The sequence below is a fragment of the Canis lupus genome, chromosome 17 (genome assembly GCF_011100685.1).
Source record: "Canis lupus familiaris isolate Mischka breed German Shepherd chromosome 17, alternate assembly UU_Cfam_GSD_1.0, whole genome shotgun sequence".
Taxonomy (NCBI): Eukaryota; Metazoa; Chordata; class Mammalia; order Carnivora; family Canidae; genus Canis; species Canis lupus.
The window spans coordinates 40,644,609-40,669,126 of record NC_049238.1 but is presented as its reverse complement, the minus strand read 5'-3'; the positions used below and the strand labels follow the sequence as shown (position 1 = coordinate 40,669,126).

At 35.4% G+C, this 24,518-nt stretch overlaps 1 protein-coding gene across 1 annotated transcript in view; it reads left to right on the top strand.

Annotated features, from left to right (window-relative positions):
* DNAH6 (dynein axonemal heavy chain 6) overlaps nt 1-24,518 on the top strand; it is a 234,851-nt gene that overhangs the window by 45,931 nt on the left and 164,402 nt on the right. Inside the window, exons 13-20 of the mRNA XM_038561598.1 lie at nt 1,010-1,210; nt 3,785-3,905; nt 7,205-7,356; nt 8,199-8,351; nt 12,598-12,849; nt 13,488-13,616; nt 16,584-16,697; nt 18,677-18,820. Of these exons, the coding sequence (XP_038417526.1) occupies nt 1,010-1,210; nt 3,785-3,905; nt 7,205-7,356; nt 8,199-8,351; nt 12,598-12,849; nt 13,488-13,616; nt 16,584-16,697; nt 18,677-18,820 (1,266 nt within the window). The remainder of the gene's footprint in view (nt 1-1,009; nt 1,211-3,784; nt 3,906-7,204; nt 7,357-8,198; nt 8,352-12,597; nt 12,850-13,487; nt 13,617-16,583; nt 16,698-18,676; nt 18,821-24,518) is intronic.

The window sequence follows — 24,518 nt, the reverse complement described above, 5'->3', positions numbered from 1 at the left end:
CTCAAGTTGTTGTATAGGTAGAGGTATAGGACTGAAGTTCCTGTTTTCTTGAGAGATGTCATCAGGGGACCACCCTTAGATACTAGAAACCACCTATTGTTCTTTACCGTGTGGCCAACTCTCTAAGTAGTTTACATATGGATATTTGCTTCTTTAAGACCAGTTGGAAAATCTCCTTTGGGAAGGGCCCAATCCCTCTTTTAAGGGTTTTCACTTGATTCAGTCAGGTATACCTAGGATATACCTTTTTTTATTAACTCAGAGTCAGTTGATTTGGGACCTTAATTATATCTGCAAAATTCCTTTAACTTTCTGTATAATGTAACCTAATCACAGGAGTGGCATCCCATCATATTCAGAGGCCCTCCTTCCCTCCATAGTCAAGAAAAAGGGATTATAAAGGGCTTGTACACCAGAGGGAGGGAATCTTGGGGGCCATTGTAGAATTCTGCCCTCTTCATTTGTGTACATGTAATAGATTAATTACCAGTCAGATTAATAAACCAGTCAGAGTCTATATTTCTTGGTATACATGGCACAAAAGCACTAGTAATCAGAATCTCTAGATACTAATCTTGTCTTTACAGTTAATGGGCTATATGACCTTGGGGAAACCACTTACCACTCTAGAGTTCAATTTATACATCTGTAAGGTGCATCTGTAAAATGAGAAAGCAGATGAGTTTTAAGGTTGCTTCTAATTCCAGTAGTCTATGATTCTGTAATTTATTCAGATAGGTTGTTTTAAGATATTTATAAGGAGACAAGTGAACTGCTGAGTTCTCCATGGTTGAGGCCTCACTCAGAAGTTCCCATACAGAAGCACTGGGCTCTTAGGTCCCTTATTGATCAGAAGACACATGTCCTTTACATGATTTGTATGAACTCAGAATCAACACAGTATTTGTCATGGTTGAATGAGTTATTTATTTTAGCATTTCAAAAATTCAAATTATTCATAAATATAACCATACATATTTATATTTATGTTTGTTTTTCTGTTTAACAGGATGGTATTTCAGGTGCAATTAATCATTTTCAAAACACTGTGCTCTCAGTTCCTAATCTTGTACCTGATACATATTTTGATGCTTTTACCAGACCTTACATTAACAACAAACTTGAAGAAAAAACTTGTGGATCTGGTCCAAGCCTATTAGCAGTATTTGATGATGATAAGAATTTTCACACAATTACCCTTCAAATAAAGGTACATTCATTTTTGTACAACTATTTTATAATCTCAGTTTTTAAGAAATTGAGTAATAAACTTTCTTCCTTTCTTATATTTAAACTGAATGCTACTTAATTTCTAAATGATAAAGTGATATCTTTTTTTAAAGTCCTAGTAGATCAGAGCACTGACTACAGGAAAGGATTTAGAAGTACAGGTTATCTGAGACTGCATCACTCTCTCACTCCCCAGGGAAGAAGATAAGGTTAAGAAGAAAGAAGAAGCATTATTTAAACATGGGATAGTGTAGGAGAAATGAAACAACTGGTGAAAACTAAGGTCCTGTAAGACAAAAGAAAACCAAAAAACCCAAAGTACACCCAACTTTTTCCCCACTGCCAAAAATTTAAATAAAATAATCTGCACATTGCTACACTGATGGAATGGAATACCCTTGAATTATAAATCACTTCAAATCCACAAGCTGAACAAATGAAGATATATTAAATTCATGGAAAACTACTATAAGGAGAAAACAGAAAGTGAAGATTAAAAGACCTGATGAATACTCTTTCCTTTCTCTCCCAAACAACCTTCAAACAGAAGCTATACTACCAACTAAAGTAAATATCCTCAAACAAGCATTTGAATATATATAAAATTACATTGAATCAACAATTGAAAATTAAAGATAGAAATGGGAAATAAAAAGACAAAATCATCTCAGAAATGAAGATGAAATTGCATGGTGACCAAGGGAGAATAAACTCAAGTAAAAATTTAATACTTACCAGGAACGCCTGGGTGGCTCAGCAGTTGAGCATCTGCCTTTGGCTCAGGGTGTGATCCTGGGATCCTGGGATTAAGTCCTGCATTGGGATCCCTGTAAGGAGCCTCCTTTCCCTCTGCTTATGTCTCTGTTTCTCTCTGTGTGTCTCTCATGAATAAAATAAATAAAATCTTCCAAAAAATTTAATAATTATCATAGGAGAATGATAGGAAAAATGAGAATAGAAAAAAGACAGAAAAACAACCAAGAGAATGAAAATAAGCTAGAAATACAAGTAGAAGGGTCAGAGAGAAAATAATTGGAATAGGAGACAAGCAAAGAAGAAATAATATATATTTAATTGGAGTCTATGAAGGGGAAAAACAAAACAGGGTGGAAGAAACATAAGTATAGTCCAAGAAAAAAAAACTGAATGTATATATTGAAAGGACCTACAGAGTACCTTGGGAAATTGACCCAGGACAATCAAGTCTGACTACATCCTCTTAAAACTATTAGCTTTTGGTTTGGTTTGGTTTTAAAGATTTTATTTAAAAAAAAAAGATTTTATTTATTTATTCATAACACATACACACACACACACACACACACACACACACACAGAGGCAGAAACATAGGCAGGGAGAAGCAGGCTCCTCGCAGGAAGCCCAATGCGGGACTCGATTCCAGGACTCCAGGATCATGCCCTTAGCCAAAGGCAGACACTCAACCGCTGAGTCTCCCAGGCGTCCCAAAACTATTAGCTTTTAAAGCTAAAGAAAAATTCTTCCAGGTCTCAAAGCACAAAGATCAAATACATTACAAAGTAAGAGAATTAGACCAGCATGAGGCCTCTCTAAAACAATGTATAAAGCAAGACAGTAATGAAATAGCATTTCTTAATGAAACTGAAGGGAAGAAAGGGTGAATCAAGAATTTTTATCTATTCAGGATAGTCTTTCAAGTATCAAGGCCATAGAAGGATCTCCCAGGGACAAATTGACCATTGAAGTAAATGCTGATTATAAAAGTATCATAAACTCTTGAATAAAATGAAAGCATATTTGTCCATATTGTGAATGAAGGAATGACTTGAATGAGAAGGGAAAGCTTTCCCTTACAACAGAATGTCAACTAATAAATGTAGAAGGAAAATGTAAAGAAAAATCACCACGTTGGCTATCCTAGAAACAGTCAAGAATCTCCAGTGCATCTTAAAATGAGAATTTAAAAGTTATAATGAAAAACAGGACTTTTGTCTCAAAGCATGTCTACATAAGATATTTATTGATTTCAAAAGGAAAAATAATAAGTTTGCAGTGATGAAGCCTGATAGACACCAAATTAACCAACATGTTAACATCACTGGTAATGAGACAAATTGATGTTATGTGCCTCCTGCCATGGTGCACTGAGAACATGCATCATTTCTGTGGTTTTACTATAAAAAATATATAACTAAATCTAAGCACTAGATGGTGTAAAACACATATGGACACACACACACAAATGAGATACTTCAAAAATATAAAAGTCATGAAGGACAAAGATTGAGAAATTGTTTAAGATTTTTAAAAATATAAATATGCTTCCTTTTAATCATAAGGAACAGTTCTTCAAGAGTCAGATTTGAAGATGTGGGTTTTTTTTTTAATTTCATAAGAGAATCCATTAACTGCTCTTTGACATCAAGGATGGTATCTTCCCTCACCGATGTATCCTTTGGTTAAAGCATAGTGTTGGACACAGAAAAGGCATTATGTTTGTTGTTTAATTATATTGAATTGAATTCTGCTCAGAAAAAATATAGCTTTATTTGTCTGTTTATTTATAATATTTAGGAAACCATACAGGCAGCATTTGAATCTGCCCAATTATATGTAGCTACATTTGAAAGGTTCCAGATATTCTTCAAGGAAAATGAAAGTCTTGATTTACAAGCTCTTAAACTTGAAGAACCTGGTAAGTTTTCCATTTGTCCTTACTAATTATTTTGGAAACAAATATTGAGGTTTATAGTATTCTAGGTTTCTGTTTTTTGGTATGTAGTGAAAGAAATGGTGACCCAAAAGAGTTGGCCTGGTGAAAGGCAAAAGTTTATTCATTTCTGGGTTGTATTCTGTAGAACTACTCTCTACATCCTTATAGTTGCTGTGGTTTTGATCTTCTTAAATTTCCTAAAGTTAGTTTTGTGGCCTATCATATGATTTATCCTGGAGAATGTCACATGCATACTTGAGAAGAATGTATATTCTGCTATTGAATGGAATTTCTATATATGTCTGTTAAGTCTATTTATTCTAAAGTGTTATTCAATTCCATTTTATCTTGTTGATTTTCTGTCTGGATTATCTATCTACTGCTGATAGTGGGGTATTAAAGTCCTCTATTATTATTGTATTCCTGTCTATTTCTCTCTTAAGATCTGTTAGTATTTGTTTAATACATTTCAGTGCTCAGATATTGGGAGCATATGTACTTAATGATTGTTATATCTTCTTGATCTATTGACCCCTTTATCATTACATAATGGTCTTTGTTTCTCACTATGATTTATGGCTTGAAGTCTATTTTGCCTGTTATAAGAATGGGTACATCCACTTTCTTTTGGTTACTACTTGCTTGTATCATTTTCCATCTCTTCAGTTTGAGTTTATGTTTCTGGAGCTGAGATGAGTCTTATGAAGGCAGCATATAGTTGGGTCTTGTGTTTTAACCCAGCCAGCCACTCTGTAGCTTTTGATGGGTGAATTCAATCCATTTACATTTAGGATGATCACTGATATATGAAGACTTACTACTGCCACTTTTTTTGTTGTTGCTTTCTTGTTGTTTTATATCTCTCTTTTCTCTCTCTTCCTCTCTCTCTCTCTCTCTCTCTCTCTCTCTCTCTTACTTTGTATTTCTATTTACCTATTTAGGTTAGTGGTTTTCTATGATGATTTGGTCAGTTTCTCCTTGTGCGTGTGTCTTTGCTCTAGATTTTTGTTTCATGGTTATTGTAAGGTTTTATAAAATGTCTAATAGATAAAATAGTCCTTTTTCTGCTGATAGTAGTTTATCTTCATTTGCCTATATAGATTCTTTTATTTTCCTCCATTTGTGTAGCCACAAATGATCCCTTTTTATGCTCTGAGTTTGTTACCAAATTATAGTAGCTATAGTTATTTTTAATGCTTTTTTCCTTTAATCCTTATGTTATAATTGTTAGCACCCTTTTCTAAAATAGAGTTACAATTTTGTGATTCTATTTATCACCTTACTCAAAGTTTTGTATATTTTTATCTTTTCATTTCAGGTAGAAAAGCTCCTCTCAACATTTGTTATAAGGGAGGTCTAATGGTGATGAACTCCCTTAACTTTTGTTTGTCTGGGAGTCTTTATTTCTCCTTTATATCTGAGGGATGACTTTGCTAGATAGGGTACTCTTGGCTAGCAATTTTTATCTTTCAATACTTTGAACACATCATTCTGTTCTCTCCCAGCCTATAGAGATTCTGCTGAGAAATCTGTACAGTCTAATGGATGTTCCTTTGTAGGTTACTTTCTTTGGCTGCTTTTAAGATTCTTTCTTTATCATTGACTTTTGACAGCTTCATATTAATGTGTCTCAGAGAGATCTGTTTGTATTGAGATAGTAAGATGATATATGGACTTGTATGTCTAGCTCTTTCCCAGGTTTGAGAAGTTCACAGATATTATTTCTTTAAATAATCTTTCTACCTCCTTCTTCTCTTCTTCTGGTGTACCCATTATTCATGTGTTGACTCTCCAAATGGAGTCTAATAGTACTTCCTTCACTTTTTAAAAATCTTAGGATTTTAGGAGGTGTTATCTCTCCTTTTCCATATGAATCATTTCTAGATCTACTCTATTTCTAGTGCTTGGTCCACTATTCTGAAGGATAGTTACATGATACCATGAAAAAAGACTCTGTTCAAATAAGCTTAGAAAATACTAGACCAAAAAAACATTATACAGGTTTCCTTACCAGAGGACTTCTCAGATGATTTGATATCCTCATTTTGTCAGTTCTTAAAAATACATAGATCTAAACTTTCTGAAGTAAGTAAGATAGATAATTGTTGACCCTTTTTGTATTATGAGGAAACTGAAGCTCAGAAAGATTAAGTGACTTACCGAAAGTCAAAAATGGGTTAAATACTTGAGCTTAGGTTTTCTAACACTTTGTTCTTTTATACTATGTCAAGCTTCCCCTTATATTCAGGAAAGGAGATGACATAAAGACAAGCATCAACAGTCTTTTCTTTTTGGGATGGTGGAGGAGGGCTATAGGGAGAGAACAGGGAGCAGTAAGGAAATCAATCTGTGGAGGAAGTACTTGAAATAAAGTTAGCTAAATTTGTTTTTTAAAGATTTACTTATTTACTTTAGAGGGAAGGAGAGCAAAGGGTGAGAGAGAGAGAGAATCTCAAGTAGACCCCATGCTAAGCACAGAACCAAATGTGGGGCTTGATCTCATGACCCTGAGATCATGACCTGAGCTGAAATCAAGATTCAGATGCTTAACCAACTGAGCTGCCCAGGTGCCCCAAAGTTAGCTGAATTTTTACAGGCCCAGAGGGTATAGGATTTTAAAAAGCAAGCAGAGTAGTTTAGTATTGTATGTGTATTAGAGCTGTTTTTGACCAACAGTATGATACAAATGTATTCAAAGGTAATCAAGCTTCTACTGGTTCCAGGTAGGTTGGAAAAGGGAGAAAATTAAAATAGAAGATTATCAAAATGCAATGGCTGCATATGGCACATGCAGGTCGACAAAGGCCTCAGCTATGATGTGGGAGCAGGGCTGGCAGAGAGGTGTTGGAAAGATGAATGGAGATGACTTCAGCTATGCTTTATCTCCTGTGTTTTAAACTTTTGTTATTAATATCTTCAAAATGTGTTATATGGAGGTGTCGTGCGAAGAACCCTTCCATTAAGCTGAACTTCAACCTCGTTCTAAAATTCAGTCCATTCCAGACTAGATCCTCTAATACAATTACAAATTATTTTCATCTGCCTTCTCTTAGTAGGAGCCAGAAAACATGTTTACATTATTGAATATTATTTTCTTTAATACAAGAATAAAATACAAAGCACTATGAATTAACATTTTGAAGTTATTCAAGGTATTCTGCATTAGGAAAATAGCATTATAAATACATCTGTAAATTTATTAATACAATGATTTTTAATATATTTCAACATGATCCTTTAAAATTTAATATATTTTCTGTTCAATATGATTATTTTTGTAGATGTCGAGTTTTTTAGAGAACAACTGGAAAAATATCACAGACAGCACAAAGATGCAGTAGCTCTGAGACCTACCAGAAATGTAGGATTGCTGCTCATTGATACAAAGCTACTAAAGGAAAAATTGATTCCATCACCTTTGCGATGCTTGGAGGTAACTATGAACTAGGAAAAAAATCTTAATTATAGTCTCTATAATTATTTTATAATTTTTGTACTGCAGATACGTTCTTTATTTTGTAGTAGTGCAAATATTTAAAATTAACATAACCTACTGGGTAGCCTTAATTTCTAAGAAAAGTCCCATATTCTTTCTGTCCCAAACATAATCAGCCTTCAGTTGTGGGAAGGGTGGGGACTTGCAGGCTTCAGACTAGTCTCTTATTCCTATTCCATTTTGCTTTGTTGGAACATTTCAAGGCTTCCTGCAAAAGAGACACCACTATAGCAACACAGTGTTCTAGTGGGAATACCAGTTGATTTAGGACACTGAGATCAAGTTTAGGACATTATTTCCTGCTCTGAAACTGTCTCTAAAGATCTGATTACATTTTGGTGAGTGGTAGAGCTCAGGAAATTTGTCTTGATCCTGCAATAACACTTTCATGTCTTCCTTTGGACCCAGAGTATACCTATAATATTCTAATACCCCCAGTGAAGCAATGGTATAAAGCAGGGATTGGCAAACTACAGCCCTACAAAGTGAGTCTGCCACCTGTTTTGTACTTACAACCATGACAATTTGCTTTTGTATTACCTATGGTTGCTTTCTCATTCCAAGGGCAGAGTTGAGTAGTTGTGACAGAGACCATGTCCTGCAAATCAAAAATATTTACTGTCTGGTCCTTACAGAAAACCTCTGCTGACCTCTAATGTAGATGACAGAAGACAGAGCCAATATTGCTGATTTAGCAATCAACTAGAATTTATTTGAAATATTTAATAAAATGAAAATATTTAAATAGTTATTATTCACATTTTCTTTTTCTTTCCTAGGTGCTAAATTATATGCTTCCCCGTCAAAGCAAGAAAAAAGTGGATGCCATTATCTCTGAGGCACAAGATGCAGAGTATAAACTTGAATTTGTTCCAACTACCACCATAGAATATGTTAACAGCTTAGTATTTCTTGATGAAATTCAGGAAAGGGTGAGTTGATTTTCATATAATTCAGTATTCCTGATTTTGTGGTAGATATGGAAGACAAATAAAGAGAAATTGAGGGACTGAAGGTCAATAAACAGTTGTTAAAATATTAGAAACACTTTCAGACAGTGTAAGTGAATGTCCTGTATCACAGCAATAACAGGAGCTAACATTGATGAAACTCTTACTACTAGTCAGGAATTGTACTAAAATTTTTATATATGTTACATTTTTTTTAATATATGTTACATTTTTAATCCTCACAAAAACTTAAGCATAGATAGTTTTTATTCTCATTTTGCAGATGAGGAAACAGGGACTGTAAAAGATTATGTTGCCCAAGATCATAAAACTTGTGGTAGATCATAAAACTTGTAGAATTTATTTTTTTTAATTTTTATTTATTTATGATAGTCACACAGAGAGAGAGAGAGAGGCAGAGACACAGGCAGAGGGAGAAGCAGGCTCCATGCACTGGGAGCCCGACGTGGGATTCGATCCCGGGTCTCCAGGATCGCGCCCTGGGCCAAAGGCAGGCGCTAAACCGCTGCGCCACCCAGGGATCCCAAACTTGTAGAATTTAAATTCCTGTCTCTAACTGCAAAACCAATGCTCTCAATCACAATTTATTGCAGTTCTTTTTTTTTCTTTTAAAGATTTATTATTTATTTATTTATTTATTTATTTATTTATTTATTTATTTATTTATTTATGATAGACAGAGAGAGAGAGAGAGAAAGAGAGAGGCAGAGACACAGGAGGAGGGAGAAGCAGGCTCCATGCCGGGAGCCCGATGCAGGACTCGATCCCGGGACTCCAGGATCACACCCTGGGCCAAAGGCAGACGCCAAACCGCTGAGCCACCTAGGATCCCCTTTATTGCGGTTCTTATTTGTGATCAGTGATCATGGAATTGTAATGGAAGTCTTGACCCTTAACCCATTATCTGCATAATAGATAGGATCTTCACTATTAGGAAAAGAAACCCATATCAACTAGCTTAAATGTAGTGGAGGCAGTTGGGAGAGAACAGTAGACATAGAGACTCAAGTGACACGGGTGATAGGGTCAATACTCATGCTCTCTCTCTCTCTGATACACACACACACACACACACACACACACACACATACTCTTTTTTCTCCCTTATTTCCTTCTCTTAGAAACTTGGTTTCCTCCCCTCAGTGTCTTCCCTGTGGCAGGCAACCTAGCATTTAATTTCAATTGTCAATTTTTCATAAGCTTTATTCATACTAATTGGCATTTGAAATAGAGGTAAGTAATTCTCTTAAACAACTGGAAACTGAAGATATATCACAAATAAAAAATACAAACTGAGTAAAATAAGTCATTAACCACTGGGTAGTCTGTTCTATAGTATTAACAGAATTAACAGTAAAGGCTATTTCATGTGCCTATAAAAGCAACCATTTTTGACATTTATTTTTTTATTGAAGTAGAGTTAACACACAATGTTATGTTAGTTTCTGATGTATAACCTAGTGATTCACTAACTTAAATGTAACAATCTGGTTTCTCATTTCAAGAAATGGCACCTTCACTAAAGGGCTGATGATTGTGGTTTTCCCTCAGGTTTCTGTATACATTATCCCAGGAGTCTAGAGATGCCAAGTGTCTATTATTATGTGTACTCATTAAGGCACTTTGGACAGATAACTAAAGCTCACTTGAGCTAGCTTAGGCCAAACAGTTACTTTATTTAAGGATTCGGTAGTATTTCAAGGAACCCCACCCCTTCATCCAAAAGGTAAGTAGGCTTAGGAACTTACCAGAGCCAGGAATGACAAGGCTGTGGGAAACCCAGGTAGTTTTTTCTCTCCATCATCCTTTCTGCATCTCCCTGAAGATCTACTCTACTCCTCCCTCTAAAGACAGTCTGCTTCTGCTGCTTCATTCCACAGCAGCAAATATGACCAGCAGCTGCTCTCAAGTTACATGCTGCAAGCTAGCCAACCACCAAGAGAGAGATGCTGTCTCTCCCAATTATTAATTCTAAATGTCTCATGAATGCATTCAGCCTCTCTACCCCATGCTATTATATAAACTGTGACAGGAAGGTAGGATCACGTTGCAGAGAGTAGATTGCTCTTACCCTATAGTTGCAGAACAGGAGAGTTGATTGCTTTGCAGAAGACCCAGAGTGTATCCCATCTCCATGAGGTTGTCTGTGCATTTCTGAGTGTTGTGCTGGGGAAGCAGTTTCCCTTAGGGAGATGTTCTCCACACATGAACAGCTTTTCTTTGGAACCTCATCTGTTCATTCAGAAAATGTAGTGAACCCCCACTTGCAGGATGCAAGGGTTACAATAATGAGTAAACCTGCCTGCAAGGAGCTCAGAGTCCATAATGAAAGCAGACAACTATTATCTAATATATATATAGGTATAAGATACTGTGGTAGGACTGCAGGATGGGGGGAGGTTGTGGTCATTCTTGGCTATGAATTACAGAAAGCTCTGTGGAAGATGGGGTATTCAAGCTGTGTCCTAAAATATATCTATTCAGGTAGGATTCAAGGAGAGGGGAATCTGTGTGCAAATGCCTGAGGCAGAATGACAAGAGTAGGGTATGGCAGTTGGCATGCTGTGGAGAAAGGGTGTTTGGCAGAGAGAGCTAATGAACTGTGGCTAAAACAGTATTTTCAAGGATGGGAGATAAGGAATGAATTCTAGTAAGTTAAGTTAGTAGAACTGAAAGGACTAAGCGGGCAACTGAATTTGGGAACAAGACAAGTCTAAGATTACTCTTGGATCTCTTTCTATAGTGAGCAGGGTGACAGTGGTATCATTAACCAGTAGAAGTGGGCCAGGCCATGTAATCATTGTCCAACCAAGCCAATTTTGAGAGTGACAGAGGCACTATTAATCACTGTGTCAGGATAATAAATGTAAACCAAGATTCCCTCAGAGAAACATGGACCTAGGCTCACTCCAAGTACAGGAAACAGGAAAATGAACAGATCTTCATGTACAGATACTTAGTTCTATTTATTACTTGTTGAAGATGTTAAGATGTTCACCTTTGGGTTGAAAGGAACAAAACTCACATAGTTAGCTTAGAAAGATGAGATTTATTCTAGTGTTGCAGGGTTATCTTCTGGAATTCAAAGGCATGCATAGAGTCTGACTTTAAAGAGGACAGAATCTAGGGATTAGAGCATCGTAGTTTTAAAAAAAGGAGGGGAAGCTATTTTTCCATCTCTCATCTCTGCTCCTCTCTAGAACACTGGTTCTGAAAGGGTGGGCCTGGACTGGCAACAACCGTATCACCAGGGGACTCCAGAAATGTATATTCTTGGGCTCCACCCCAGATCTTCTGAATCAGAAACTCCAGGGAGGGGCTCAAGGGGCTCAACAATCTGTGTTTTCACAAGTTTTCCGAGGTGATTGTAGTTTCAAAGCTAAAGATTGAGAATTATTTCTCTAAAAGCTTCTCTGCAGTTCTCTTCTCATGTCAAGGATGTGCTTTGTTTCCACATGGAAGGAAATGGCCTCTGCCGATACCTAAGCCTAACTCTTCCCATATTCAGAGAGAAAGCAGACTGAGCCAGATTCCTCAGGTCCCAATTTTGCGCTGTTGGTTCAGCTTGTGACCAGGGGTTTGGGTCAAGTTGTGTGAACATGGCTGTTCCCTCTACAGCCATGTGGCAGAGTGAAAGGAGATTTCCCCCAAAACTAGAGAATCTCTCCCCAGAAAATTAGGAAGGGCACTGTCCACTGAAAGTAAGACATTAAAATGAAGATGTTCAATAGTCAGTTGAAGATAGTAAAAATATAGTAAGGAACATGCAGCCAGAACCATGACCTGTGCATACCTCAGGGGCGGCTCTGGGACAACCCCTGCTCAGTACACATGTCTAGAAGGTCAGATATTGCAACTGAGCATCCTCACCGCACACGTTGTCTCTGAAAACCAAATATTGGCACTGTTTAATGCTACTAGAGAACAAAAGAGAGAGAAGAGAATAATAAACATTTACCAGAGTACTGACTGTGCTCAGCTCTGAACAACTTACCTCCTGGGCCTGATTACCTGCACTATAGCAACAAATATCTTTATCACCTGGCAAGCTTCAGTCAGTATGATCCTACTGTTAAGCTCACTCATCTTGTGCTGGTTATGAATGTGTGATGTTCACAGTGCACAGCAGCTGTCTCCTATTACATAAAACTGAGGGGGAATAATAGGACTCTTGATATATTAACAAGCAACCAATGTTTCTATTTAGATTGAAAGCCTTGAAGATGAAGGGAATATAGTGATTCAAATGTACAAGCTCATTGAACAGTATCAAGTTCCCACACCTCCTGAAGACTTTGCTGTTTTTGCTACTATGAAGCCATCCATTGTTGCAGTTCGGAATGCCATTGATAAATCTGTGGGTGACAGAGAAACAAGGATTAAGCAGTTTTCTCAGCATTTGGGTAGAGATCTTGAAGACCTAACCAATGAAGTGAATGAAGTAAAGCTATTAGCACAGGTAAGCTAAGACAAGATTTAAAAAAAATAATCTGTGTAAAATTGAACTATTATATTTTAATTAAACTATTTCTGGATCATAGTTCATTTTAATCTGATTTAACTTCTATTTTTGTGGTTTCATTCTAATCAATTAACAATGTCTTTGAGCTGCTATTTAAAACTGAACATTTTTCTGAACCCCTAAGTATTTGTGCTTATATCATATCTAGCCACTTATTCTTTACCTTCTCTCTTCCTACCTCTCAGAAATCAAAGGGCTTCCTATTTTCATGAATATAAATGGGAATTTCTCTTATAACATGTCCTCTTCCTTCTCTTCCCTATTACATGCACCTCTCCTTGCCTGAAGTCATGTTGGTTGAAGAAGTGTAGGAAATGAATGTAGATGAGGGAAAATTTATTAGGTACTATTTAAAAATAATGTCCCCAAGACACTTCTTTATTTCTATACTTTTTACAATATACATCTATTGCTTTAAAATTTTAAAAAAAAAGCAACCATTTTAACATTTCCTAGAAATCAGAGCGAGAAGAAAATTAGAAAAATATTTTTGAAAATGTTTATAAATCCATTTCATTTAATGGTCCACATCAAAAAGTAAGAATGACTAATCAAAAATTATCTTAATTTTACAGGATCCACAGATTTTGGATATTGGTGCTGATCAAGATAAAATAAAGCTCATGTTAAGTGATCTGCAGGTAGTTCTAGATGATCTGCAAAAACGTGCATTTCAGTATAAATCCTATCAGAAGAATTTTAAGGTAAAGACAGCTCTGCACATCTGTGTTTAAAATATATGCATAGAAATGGCATTGATAAACAACCACCCTCAACAGTGTGGCTATAACATTCAATATTTGGACACCTATTGTCATTTTGCCAGAATGGTCTAAAATACCAATATGATGTGTTCTCTGCCTTTGAAGTGTTTATAAGATTAGTATACATGAGACACAAAATATCTTTCCTAATAAAAAATAATGATGAATTATATAGATGAACCTTCAGACCAGGGGCTGCAATCTCTATGTCAAAATATGTATGTGGATTTTTATTTTTTTTAAAGATTTTATTTATTTATTCATAGGCACAGAGAGAGAGGGGCAGAGACACAGACAGAGGGAGAAGCAGGCTCTATGCAGAGAGCCTGATGTGGAACTCGATCCCAGGTCTCCAGGATCACACCCCAGGCTGCAGGCGGCACCAAACCGCTGTGCCACTGGGGCTGCCCTATATGTGGATTTTTAAATGTGGTCAATTAAAGCCCAACTAGTCTTCCTTAAGTAATACTCAAACTTCTTTTACATTCTTGTGTGTGTTATGATTCCATGAATATTGCCGATTTTCCCTGGTCTGATGTGCCAATTTGATGAAAGAAGATAATTTGGCTAAGCCAGGGGATAGATAGATAGATGAAGAGAAATGAATAAGAGCTTTAAGTGCTCTGAATAGTATTAGAGACCAAAAAAAGAAAGAATAGTAGAAAAGAAGAGATTCCTAAGCTCAGAACCAGGGAACCACCAGCAATGAGAGAGGTGTTATTAGTCCCTCCAACAGTCTTGGAGGAGTGCTTGGACCTAACATGGGAATGTGCCTATCTATTCTGGCCCCAAGTGGATGGGGAGCCATCCACTCTAGCTCTAAGGAGCTATCCACTCTAGAGCCCAGGGCTTGGAAGGGGGAATCTGCAAAATAATAACTGTGACACTAGACATTCACTGGCATAGTATCTGAGATTTGTGTGTTGAAGAACTAGGGTTCAAAGTTGTTCCTGGGTTGAGTTAACTGACCTACAAGATAGGATAGTATACAGTAGGAAGTGAGGTACTAAGGAAACATTGCTTGATAAAAAGTTGTAACTAACAGGTTCTGACCTCTTGGGTCAGAAAGGAAAACCTGAAATAAAAGTATGTCCCCTTCTTTCCATGCTCTGTATCCATACTTGATTAATTCTTAATATTAATTAACCTTAATATTATTAATCAGTCATTACTTGATTAATTCTTCTTTCATGATCAACTCAGGTCTACCCCTCCTTCTGCTGCTCTTAGGCCTAGGAGCTTACTTCTAATTCCTAATGACGACTAGGCTATATCCCTAATGTCAGAGCAATGCTGACCTCATAAGATGAATTTGGAGTTATTCCCACCTCTTCAATTTTTTTGGAAAAGTTTGAGAAAAACTGACATTAATTCTTCTTTAAATCATTTGGTAGAATTCACCAGTAAAGCCATCTGCTCCTGGAGCTGTCTACTTTTGGACTTTTCTGTGTTGGGAGGTTTTGATTATTGGTTCAATCTCCTTATTCCTTATTGGTCTGTTTAGATTGTCTATTTTTTCCTGATCAGTCTTGGTAGGTATTATATTCTTAAGAATTTATCCATTTCTTTTAAGTGATGCAATTTAATTGTTGGCATATAATTATTCATAGTAGTCTCTTATAATCCTTTGTATTTCTGTGGTATCTGGTATAATGTTTCTTCTGATTTTATTTAAGTCTTCTCTTTTTTTCTTCATCTAGCTAAATGTTTATCTATTTTATTTATCTTTTTTGAAAAACTAGCTCTTAATTTTATTGATCTTTTCTATTTTTCTGGTCTCTATTTAATTTTTTTTCCACTCTGATTTTTATTTCCACTCTGATTTTTTTCCACTCTGATTTTTATTTCCTTCTTCTGCTAATTTTGGGATGTTTATTCTTTTTCAACTTCCTTGATGTGTAAAATTGTTTGAGATCTTTCTATTTTTTAAATATATGCATTTATCGGTATAAACTTCCCTCCCAGAACTGCTTTTACAGCATCCTATAAGTTTTGGTGTGCTGAATTTTCATTGTTTCAAGGTTTTTTTAAATTTCCCCTCTAACCCAGTGGTTGTTTAAGAGTGTATTGTTTAGTTTCCACATGCTTGTAAATTTTCCAGCTCTCCTCTTGTTGATTTCTAGTTTCATACCATTCTGACTGAAAAAGTGACTTGGTAGGATTTTAATCTTAAATTTGCTAAGACTTGTTTTGTAGCCTATCATATGATCTGTCCTGGAGAATGTTCTGCATGCACTTGGAAAGAATGTGTATTCAGCTGTTGTTGGATGGAATGTTCAAAGTCCTAGCTTATCACAGGGTTCATGATTTCTGTGCAAACAACCTCCCTGGGGGTTTGTTTGCTTCTAAGCTTAGGCCGTTTTAAAACACTTCTATGAAAACAGCTTCTTCAGATTTTCTTTCAGTCTTTCTCTCTACAGGGTTTATATACAGCTCACAGGGTTACAAAGAGATAAGAAACCAGGCTGTTCTTTGTACTTTAAATCTCCCCATCCCCTCCACCAGCTACTATACAGACATCTCCCTCTTCTGTCATCTTGGTATACATGCCCCAAAGGAAATGAGTACCTCTGAAAACTCATCTGTTTTCCTAAAAGGCCAGGCATATATGATCTAACTTGAAGACGAATGCCTATGGCACTCATGATATTTATGTCTTTACTGAACATTTAGGTTCTAAAGAAGTGTAAAGAGTTATATTTTGTCACTCAAATGGAAATTTGAATATACATAGGGTTTATGATTTATTTTTTTCATTTGTTTCTATCTCTCCCTTTCTTTCCCCACTTAGGACCTACCCATATTCTGCTAAGTAATCACTGCATCAAGAATTACTAATAGGAAAATAATATAAGATCTTTATATCTGAAAACTAAATAATGAATTTTGCTTATTATATTTTTAAAGGTAGAAGTATCAAAGTTTGAAGCTCTGGAAGAAGTTAGTGCTGAATTGAAGCTCAAACAATTGCTCTGGGATTCTTTATCTGAGTGGGATCAACTCCAACAAGAATGGTTAAAGGTAAAATAAAACAAAATAAAAAGCCTCTCAATCCTGAAATCATTTTTTATTAATTAAACTTAATATCATAATAATATGACTTATGATTTTTAACAACCTGAAGTAGTTCTACTTCAGTACAATATGCAATGTTATAATTTTATGGGAATTGTTAACAGCTTTCCAGTGAAATGTGTAAAGGTCTTTCTGTCACTCTATACCACAGACTACAGACTGTGGAGCAGACTACATTATTATAAGGCAGATTTCTTGGGTCCTCCATTTAAGAAGGCTAAATGAAGGAAGCATCAAAAGACCTCACTGGATGTTGTTTAACAGCTTTGTGGCTTCTGAACAGTCTTGTCATGATATACTATACCCAGGTGTTCTTGAAGATCGTAGGATTTTATTTGTGATCTCCACACCTTATATTTCTGTTAACTTAGGTTTCTGTTCTGTTTTGAAAAAAAGAAAAAAAAAAGGAAGCTATTTCATTGACTGTAATAGAATAGAATAGAATCCAAGTAATGAGATCTAGGATCTTTCCTTAAGAGCTCAACAGTAAATTACCAATTAGGGGGCCAACTTCCAATCGTAGCCATAGATTTTGGCTTCTAGGATCTACCCATATATTCAAACCTTGATGAGGGTCAGCCTTCTAGAAGGCAGGCTAGATGATCATCTCTTCTGTCAAGTGTGATATGATCATGTTAGAAATACCATCAACTTCACAAATATTGTTTTACACTTGCTCACTCAGCCTACTCATGCTGATACCTGTAATCAGAAGTCACATGTCTGGTTTAAACACCAGTAACACAGAAAATGTTTCCCAGATAATGTTCTAAGTGTTGGGCATACCACTAGAGACCAAAAACAACACAGTTCAAACCCTCATAGAACTTACCTTTTGATGAGGAAAAGAGAAAACAAATATATGCTATAATATCAAATAATTTTAAGTGCTCTTGTATAACTCCTTTGTCACTTATCTTAGAAATAGGAAATGCTCCTGAGGTATAAAGAAAAAGCTCAGAGAACTCTCTGATTACTACCATAGTTTAGAAGAGAAGCTTCCAAAAATGGGATGATTTCATCATAGGAAACATACAAAAGGATGCATTAGAGGACAGAAAGGAAATGTTGAACCTAGAAAGAAAAAAAAAGAAAAATGAAGGTTTATATGTAGTCACACATAACACATTAGTTTCAGGTGTACCACGTAGCAATTGAATATTTGTTTATATTGTGAAATGATCACCACAGTAAGTCTAGTTAACATCCATTGCCGTATGTAATTACAAAAACTTTTTTCCTATGATGAGAACTTTTAAGATCTATTCTCTTAGCAACTTTCAAATATGCAATACAGTATAGTCACCATACTATACCTTACACCCCATGACTTATTTTGTAACTAGATATATCTATATATCTTCTTACTCCTTCATCCATTTTACCTACCTCCCACCCCTACCTCTAGCAACCACCAGTCTGTTCTCTGTATCTTTCAGTTTCTTTTCATCTCATTTTGTTTTGTTTTAGATTATATATGTAAATGAGATCATACAGTATTTGTCTTTCTCTGTTTCTATGACTGAGAAATATATTTATAGATACATGTATATATTGGGATACACCTTTAAATAATTTATGTTAAAGGGGTACATAACCAAGTAATAGGAGACTATTGGGTGAGAAAGTTCTGTTAGCAAGAGTAAGAAGTAGCTATTTGTCTCCTTATAAGAGTTGGCTCTCAGGAATAAATTACAGGGATTCCAATACTACATTTGATAATGTGGGAGACAAGAACATGAAAGGAATAAGCAAGTGATGCCTGGTATACTACTAGCAATCTTAATAAGTAAAGTCATTTCCAAAAGTAGAGAGCTGACTTCAATTAAGAATTTAACTACTGTAAAATCTGAGTGAAGGAAAAAATTTTACAATTTAAAGCTTGCCTTTATCATCTATCTTTTTTTTCTTTCTAATTTTTATAGTCCAAATTTGACTGCCTGGACCCAGAATTCCTAAATAGTCAAGTTTCTAAATATGCCAAATTTGTGACTCAATTGGAAAAAGGCTTGCCACCCAACAGTGTAGTTCCCCAGCTAAAACAAAAGGTGGAGAAAATGAAAGAAAAGGTAAGTTTGGTAGAAATTATTTCAAAAACTCCAGATCAACCCATTACTACTCAATGCTAATGAGACTAAAGTCAGGAATCCTTCACTGTTCACATTAGTCAGCTTTGCAGAGAGAAGAGAAAGAATAGACAAATTCAGTTTTTTGAGGGGCAGACTGCATCCCTGTCTTCAACTGGCCAAACCATGCAATTGAATACCTTGGTTCAAGGGGCATTCAGAGTAAGAGTTTTCCAGAGTAAGACTTTCCTGAGTGGTAGGGAACTTAGTGCAGAAATTCAGGTTGTAGGGATGCCAAGATACCAATCTGCTCAGCCTTGGACAACCAGATGAGGCCAGGGCAGCCTTGCCTTTTTATAGTGCACCAAATAAACAGGCCATTTTCCAAATATGCCATGACTTGAAGGTCAGGAAGCCCTGCCATAGGTGTGCAAGGATGGCTCTTTGAAACTTATCACTGCTAAACCAGTACTTGAAATGGGAATGAAAAGGGTTATGGCTTTATCCTTGTAAGCGATTTTAGATTTTTTTAAAAGATGAGATAAAGGACTAAAAGGCATGGGTAGGAAAAGTAAGCAAAACTTCAGGTACAACAAGAAGCAAATTTTCCCCTAGAAGAACATTTTTTGCAACCTCTCCCTCTTTAGTGTTATAGTATCTAGTCAAAACACTTTCTCAAAGTTTCTTTTGTTAACCTCTTTCTTCTTCATTTGCCCTTAATGTGATTATAAGACTGTAAACAAACTTATATGTCACGTTCTGTTCTGTTTTGCATTCCTTCAGAGTTGTGGTTGATTAAAAAAAAAAAAAACTTGCACATAGGGACGCCTGGGTGGTTTAGTCACTTGGGCATCTGCTTTCCATTCAGGTCATGATCCTGGGGGCTTGGGACCAGGACTCACAGAGGACTTGCTGCTCACTGGGGAGTCTACTTCTCCCTCTGCCTCTCCCGCTGCTCCCCGCCTCATATAAATAAATAAAATCTTTTTTTAAAAAAAACCTTGCATATAGTAGAAGTCATTTGTTGTGGTATACAGTTCTATGGGTTTTTACAAATGGATAGTGTCATGTATAAAACATAACAGTACTGTACAGAATAGTTTCATTGCCCCCAAGTTCCCATATGCTATTCTTTGTAGTCAGCCTCTCCTTCCTTCCGAGCCCAGGCAACCACTAACCTGTTTCCTGTCCCTAAAGTTCTTCATTTTATATATGATATAACTGGAATAATACAATATGTAGCATTTTGGGTCTAGCAGTGTTCACCCAGAAAAATGCATTTAAAATACATTCAGAAGCCAATCACAGAAAAGCTACATGATATCATAGATATGAAATGTCTAGAATAGAGAAATCCATAGAGAGAGAATGTAGATTAGTGGTTACAGGGTACTATGGAGTGGGAGAAATGGGTGATGATAGCTAAAGGGTATAGGGTTTCCTTTCAGGGTAATTAGATAGTGATAGTTCTAAAATTAGATAGTTCTAAAATTAGATAATGTGAATTAGATACAATTCACATCTCTGTGAATTGTAATATATTTTTAAAAAGATTCTTCCATGTTGTTAGGTGAACCAATAGTTCGTTAATTTTTATTGCTGAGTACTATCCCATTATATGGATTATCACCAATTGGTTTTTCCATTCACCTGTAAAAAGACATTTGGCTTGTGACCAGTTTTATACTGATTATTAATAAGCTGCTCTCAACAGTCGTATATAACTGTTCAAGTGAACATGAGCTTTTAATTCACTTGAGTAGATAACTAGGAGTGAGATTACTACCCCGTGGCATGGTAAATATATGTTTATAAGAAAGTTTTTCAAAGGACTGTAACATTTTGCCTTCCCACAGGCTATGTGTGAGAATTCTAGTTGTTCCTCATTCTTCCCAGCACTCATTATTATTTGGGAAGTTTTTTGTGTCATTGGGTTTGGTTTTCATTTCAGTCACTCCAGTAAATGTATAGAAGTATCTCATGGCAGTCACATTTGCATTTTTCCAGTGACTAATCAGTGGAGTATCTTATTTTCAATGTCTTTTTTCCATCCTTTTATCTTCTTTCCTGAAATGTCTGCTTGGCTCTTAACCCAATTTTTAATTAGGTTGCTTCTTTTGTTATTATTGTGTTTTAAGTGTTCTTTTTTGTAATCTGGATCCAACTCTTTTTTCAAATATGTAACTTGAAAATATTTTTTTCCAGTCAGTGGCTTGTCTCTTCAATCCCTTACCAGTGGCTTTCAGAGTGCAAATGGTTTTAATTTGAATAAAGTCCAATTTATATTCTTTGCTTTTATGGATTCTCTTTTTGTATATATCTAAAAATGTTTTGACAAACTTCTCCTGTATTTTTCTCTAGAAGTTTTATAGTTCTGGCTTTTTTTTACATTAAGGTTTATGATTTATTTTGAGTGATTTTACATAAAATATTAGGTATGTATCAAGGTGTACATTTTTTACATATGTATATCACTCAATACAGCACCATTATTGGAAAAGACTATCCTTTCTCCATTGAGCTGCCCTTGCACCTTTGTCAAAAGTCAGAGGACTATATTTTTTAGTCTATCTCTGGACTCTATTCTGTTTTGTTGTTCTGTAAGTCTATTCTTTCACCAATACTATACTGTCTTGATAACTATAGCTAGTAAGTCTTGAAGTCAAATAGGTTTAAGTCCTCCAAATTCATTATTCTTTTTCACAATTGTTTTGTCTATTCTAATACCTTTACCTTTCCATATAAATCTTAGAATTAGGTTGTTGAAATGTATAAAAAATTGCCGGGAATTTTTGAAGGATTGTGTTGAATATATAGATCAATTTGAAGAGAACTGACTACTTCACCAGACTGAGTTTTCCAATCTGTCACCAGCATAGCCTATCTCTTCATTTAACTAAGTCTTTTTTTATTTTTTTTTCATTGAAGCTTTGTAGTTTTGATACAAGATTCTGCATGTATTTTGTTTTATAACTACTTTTTATGTTATCCTAAATAATATTTTTTAATTCTAAATTCCAATTGTTCATTGCTACTATATAGCAGAACACCATTGAATACTATTGATTTTTGTATATTGATCTTATATCTTGTGATCTTACTAAATTCAGTTTTTAATTTTATGGACTTTTTTGTACATTAAAATGAGTTGAGAAGCATTCCTTCCTCTTCTATTTTCTGAAGGAAATAGTATAGAATTAATATTTCTTCTTTAAATGCTTAGTAAAATTCACCAGTGAAGCCATTTCAGCTTGAAGTTTTTTGTTGTTGTTGTTGTTGTTTTTTTTTTTTTTTTGGAAGGCTCTTGACTACAAATTAAATTTCTTTAGTACATATTGAATTGTTCAGGTAATCTATTTCTTCTTGAGAGGGTTTCATAGTGTATTTTTCAAGGTAATGGTCCATTTCATCCAAATTAATAAATTTATAGACACAGAGTTGATCATATTATTTCTTTGTTATCCTTTAAAAGTATGTAGGATTTGGGGCACCTGGGTCAGTCAGTTAAGCTTCTGACACTTGGTTTCTTGGCTCAAGCCATGATCTCATGGGTCATGGGATGGAGCCCAGCATTGGACTCCACGGAGCGGAGAGTCTGTGAAGATTCTCTCCTGCCGCTCCCCCCACTCACACTCTCTCACTCTCTCTCTCTCTCTAAAATAAATAAATTTTTTAAAAAAATATGTGGGCTCAGAAGTGCTGTTCCCTTTTTCATTGTTGATGTTGGTAATTTGTATCTTTCTGTATAGATTTATCTGTTTGCTTATCTTTCTTTTTATTTATTTTTGCTTATGTGTCTTTCTAACTCATCCATCCATCCATTCAGTTGTTAATTATGTCAATATGAACTCATGGATATTTATTTTATAATTTGGATTATAGTGCAACTTTATTGTTTGCAATTTATTGCTAAATCATTACAACTTTGGTCATTGAAAGCTCTCTCAGATGATTTCTGTGTCCCTTTGATATACCTTATCATTTGGGGTATTTTTGTATTTTACCTTTACAAATACTATATGCATAATATATTACTACTATTTTTATCTTATATAATCATCTTTCAGGACAATCAAAATAGGAAACAAAATGAAATTTATTTTGCTTTATTCCATTTCCAGTGTTCTTTATTTCTTTATAGGGTTGTAAGATTCTGACTCATTGCCTAAAGAACTGTCTTTAATATTTCTTATGAGTAGGTATGCTAATAATGAATTCCCTAAATTTTTGTTTTGAGAAAGTTTTTATCCTTTATTTTGAATGATTATTATTTTTAAAAAATTTTATTTATTTGAGAGAGAGAGTGCAAGTGAATGAGAGAGAGCACAAGCAGGGGGAGGGGCAGAAGGAGAAGGAGAAACAGATCATGACTTGAGCCAAAGGCAGATGCTTAACCAACGCAGCCATACATGCGCCCCTTGAATGATAATATAAATGATAATTTAAACTTCTCATCCGAAGTCGTCCCGTTTTGTTTTTTCTTTTAGCAATTTAAAAGTATCCTTGTATTGCTTTCTTGCTTGCATGATTTCTTTCTGCTGTGGTTCTTGTCCCTGTTCTTCTGTAGACAATGTGTATTTTGGGGGGCTGCCTTCAAGATTATTTCTTTTTCTTCATTTTTGTCAGTTTATAATGTGATATGCCCAGGTGTGTTGTTGTTGTTGTTGTTGTTATTGTTGTTTACAGATTGTATTTATCCTGCTTAGTGTTCTCTGAGTTTCTTGGATTTGTGGTTTGGTGTCTGTCTAATTTGGGGGGGGGAATGTAGCCATTTTTTTTTCTCTTTGAGATTTGTATTGCATATTTTATTTTATTTTAAGATTTATTTACTTATTTATGACAGACATAGAGAGAGAGAGAGAGAGAGAGAGAGAGAGAGGTAGAGACACAGGCAGAGGGAGAAGCAGGCTCCATGCCGGGAGCTCCATGCGGGACTCGATCCCGGGACTCCAGGATCGCGCCCTGGGCCAAAGGCAGGCGTGAAACTGCTGAGCCACCCAGGGATCCCCTGTATTGCATGCATATTTTAGACCATTTGATATTGTCCTATAGCTTTTGGGTGCTCTGTCCGTGGTTTTGGATTTTGGTTTTTGGTTGTTTGGGTTTTTTTTTTTTTCTACTATTTTTTCTTGTGTGTCAATGTAGGGAATTTCTACTCCCTTATCTTCCAGTTCACAGATTCCTTGGCTGTGTCAAGGTCATCAAAAGCATTATCTCTCTTGCTGTCTCTTTCCACTCTAACATTTATTTAATTTTTAATTATAGTTTCCATCATCATTCTATTGACATTTCTCATCTGATCTTGTATGTTGCCTATGTTTTCAATTAGAGCTACTAACATATTAGTTAAAATCACTTTGAATTCCCTGTTAATTTCAATATTGTATACCATATCTTAGTCTGGTTCTACTTTTCTTGTCTCATTAGTGTATGTTTATCTTAATTTTTTATACAGTTCTTAAATTTTTATTGAAAGCCAGACATCTTGATGTAGTACAATAGATACTGAAGTAAATAATTTTTATGCCTGGAGATGAACATACCTTTCCTCCTACTTGTTTTTTGGCTTGGCATGTTATGTTAAATCTAGTAAGGAATTGGGCTACATTTGAGGTTTAATGTTGCTATGGTTACCTTCAGTCTACTACAGCCTTCAAATAATTATTCTTTTGATACCTTGTGTTTATGGTTTGGGCTCATT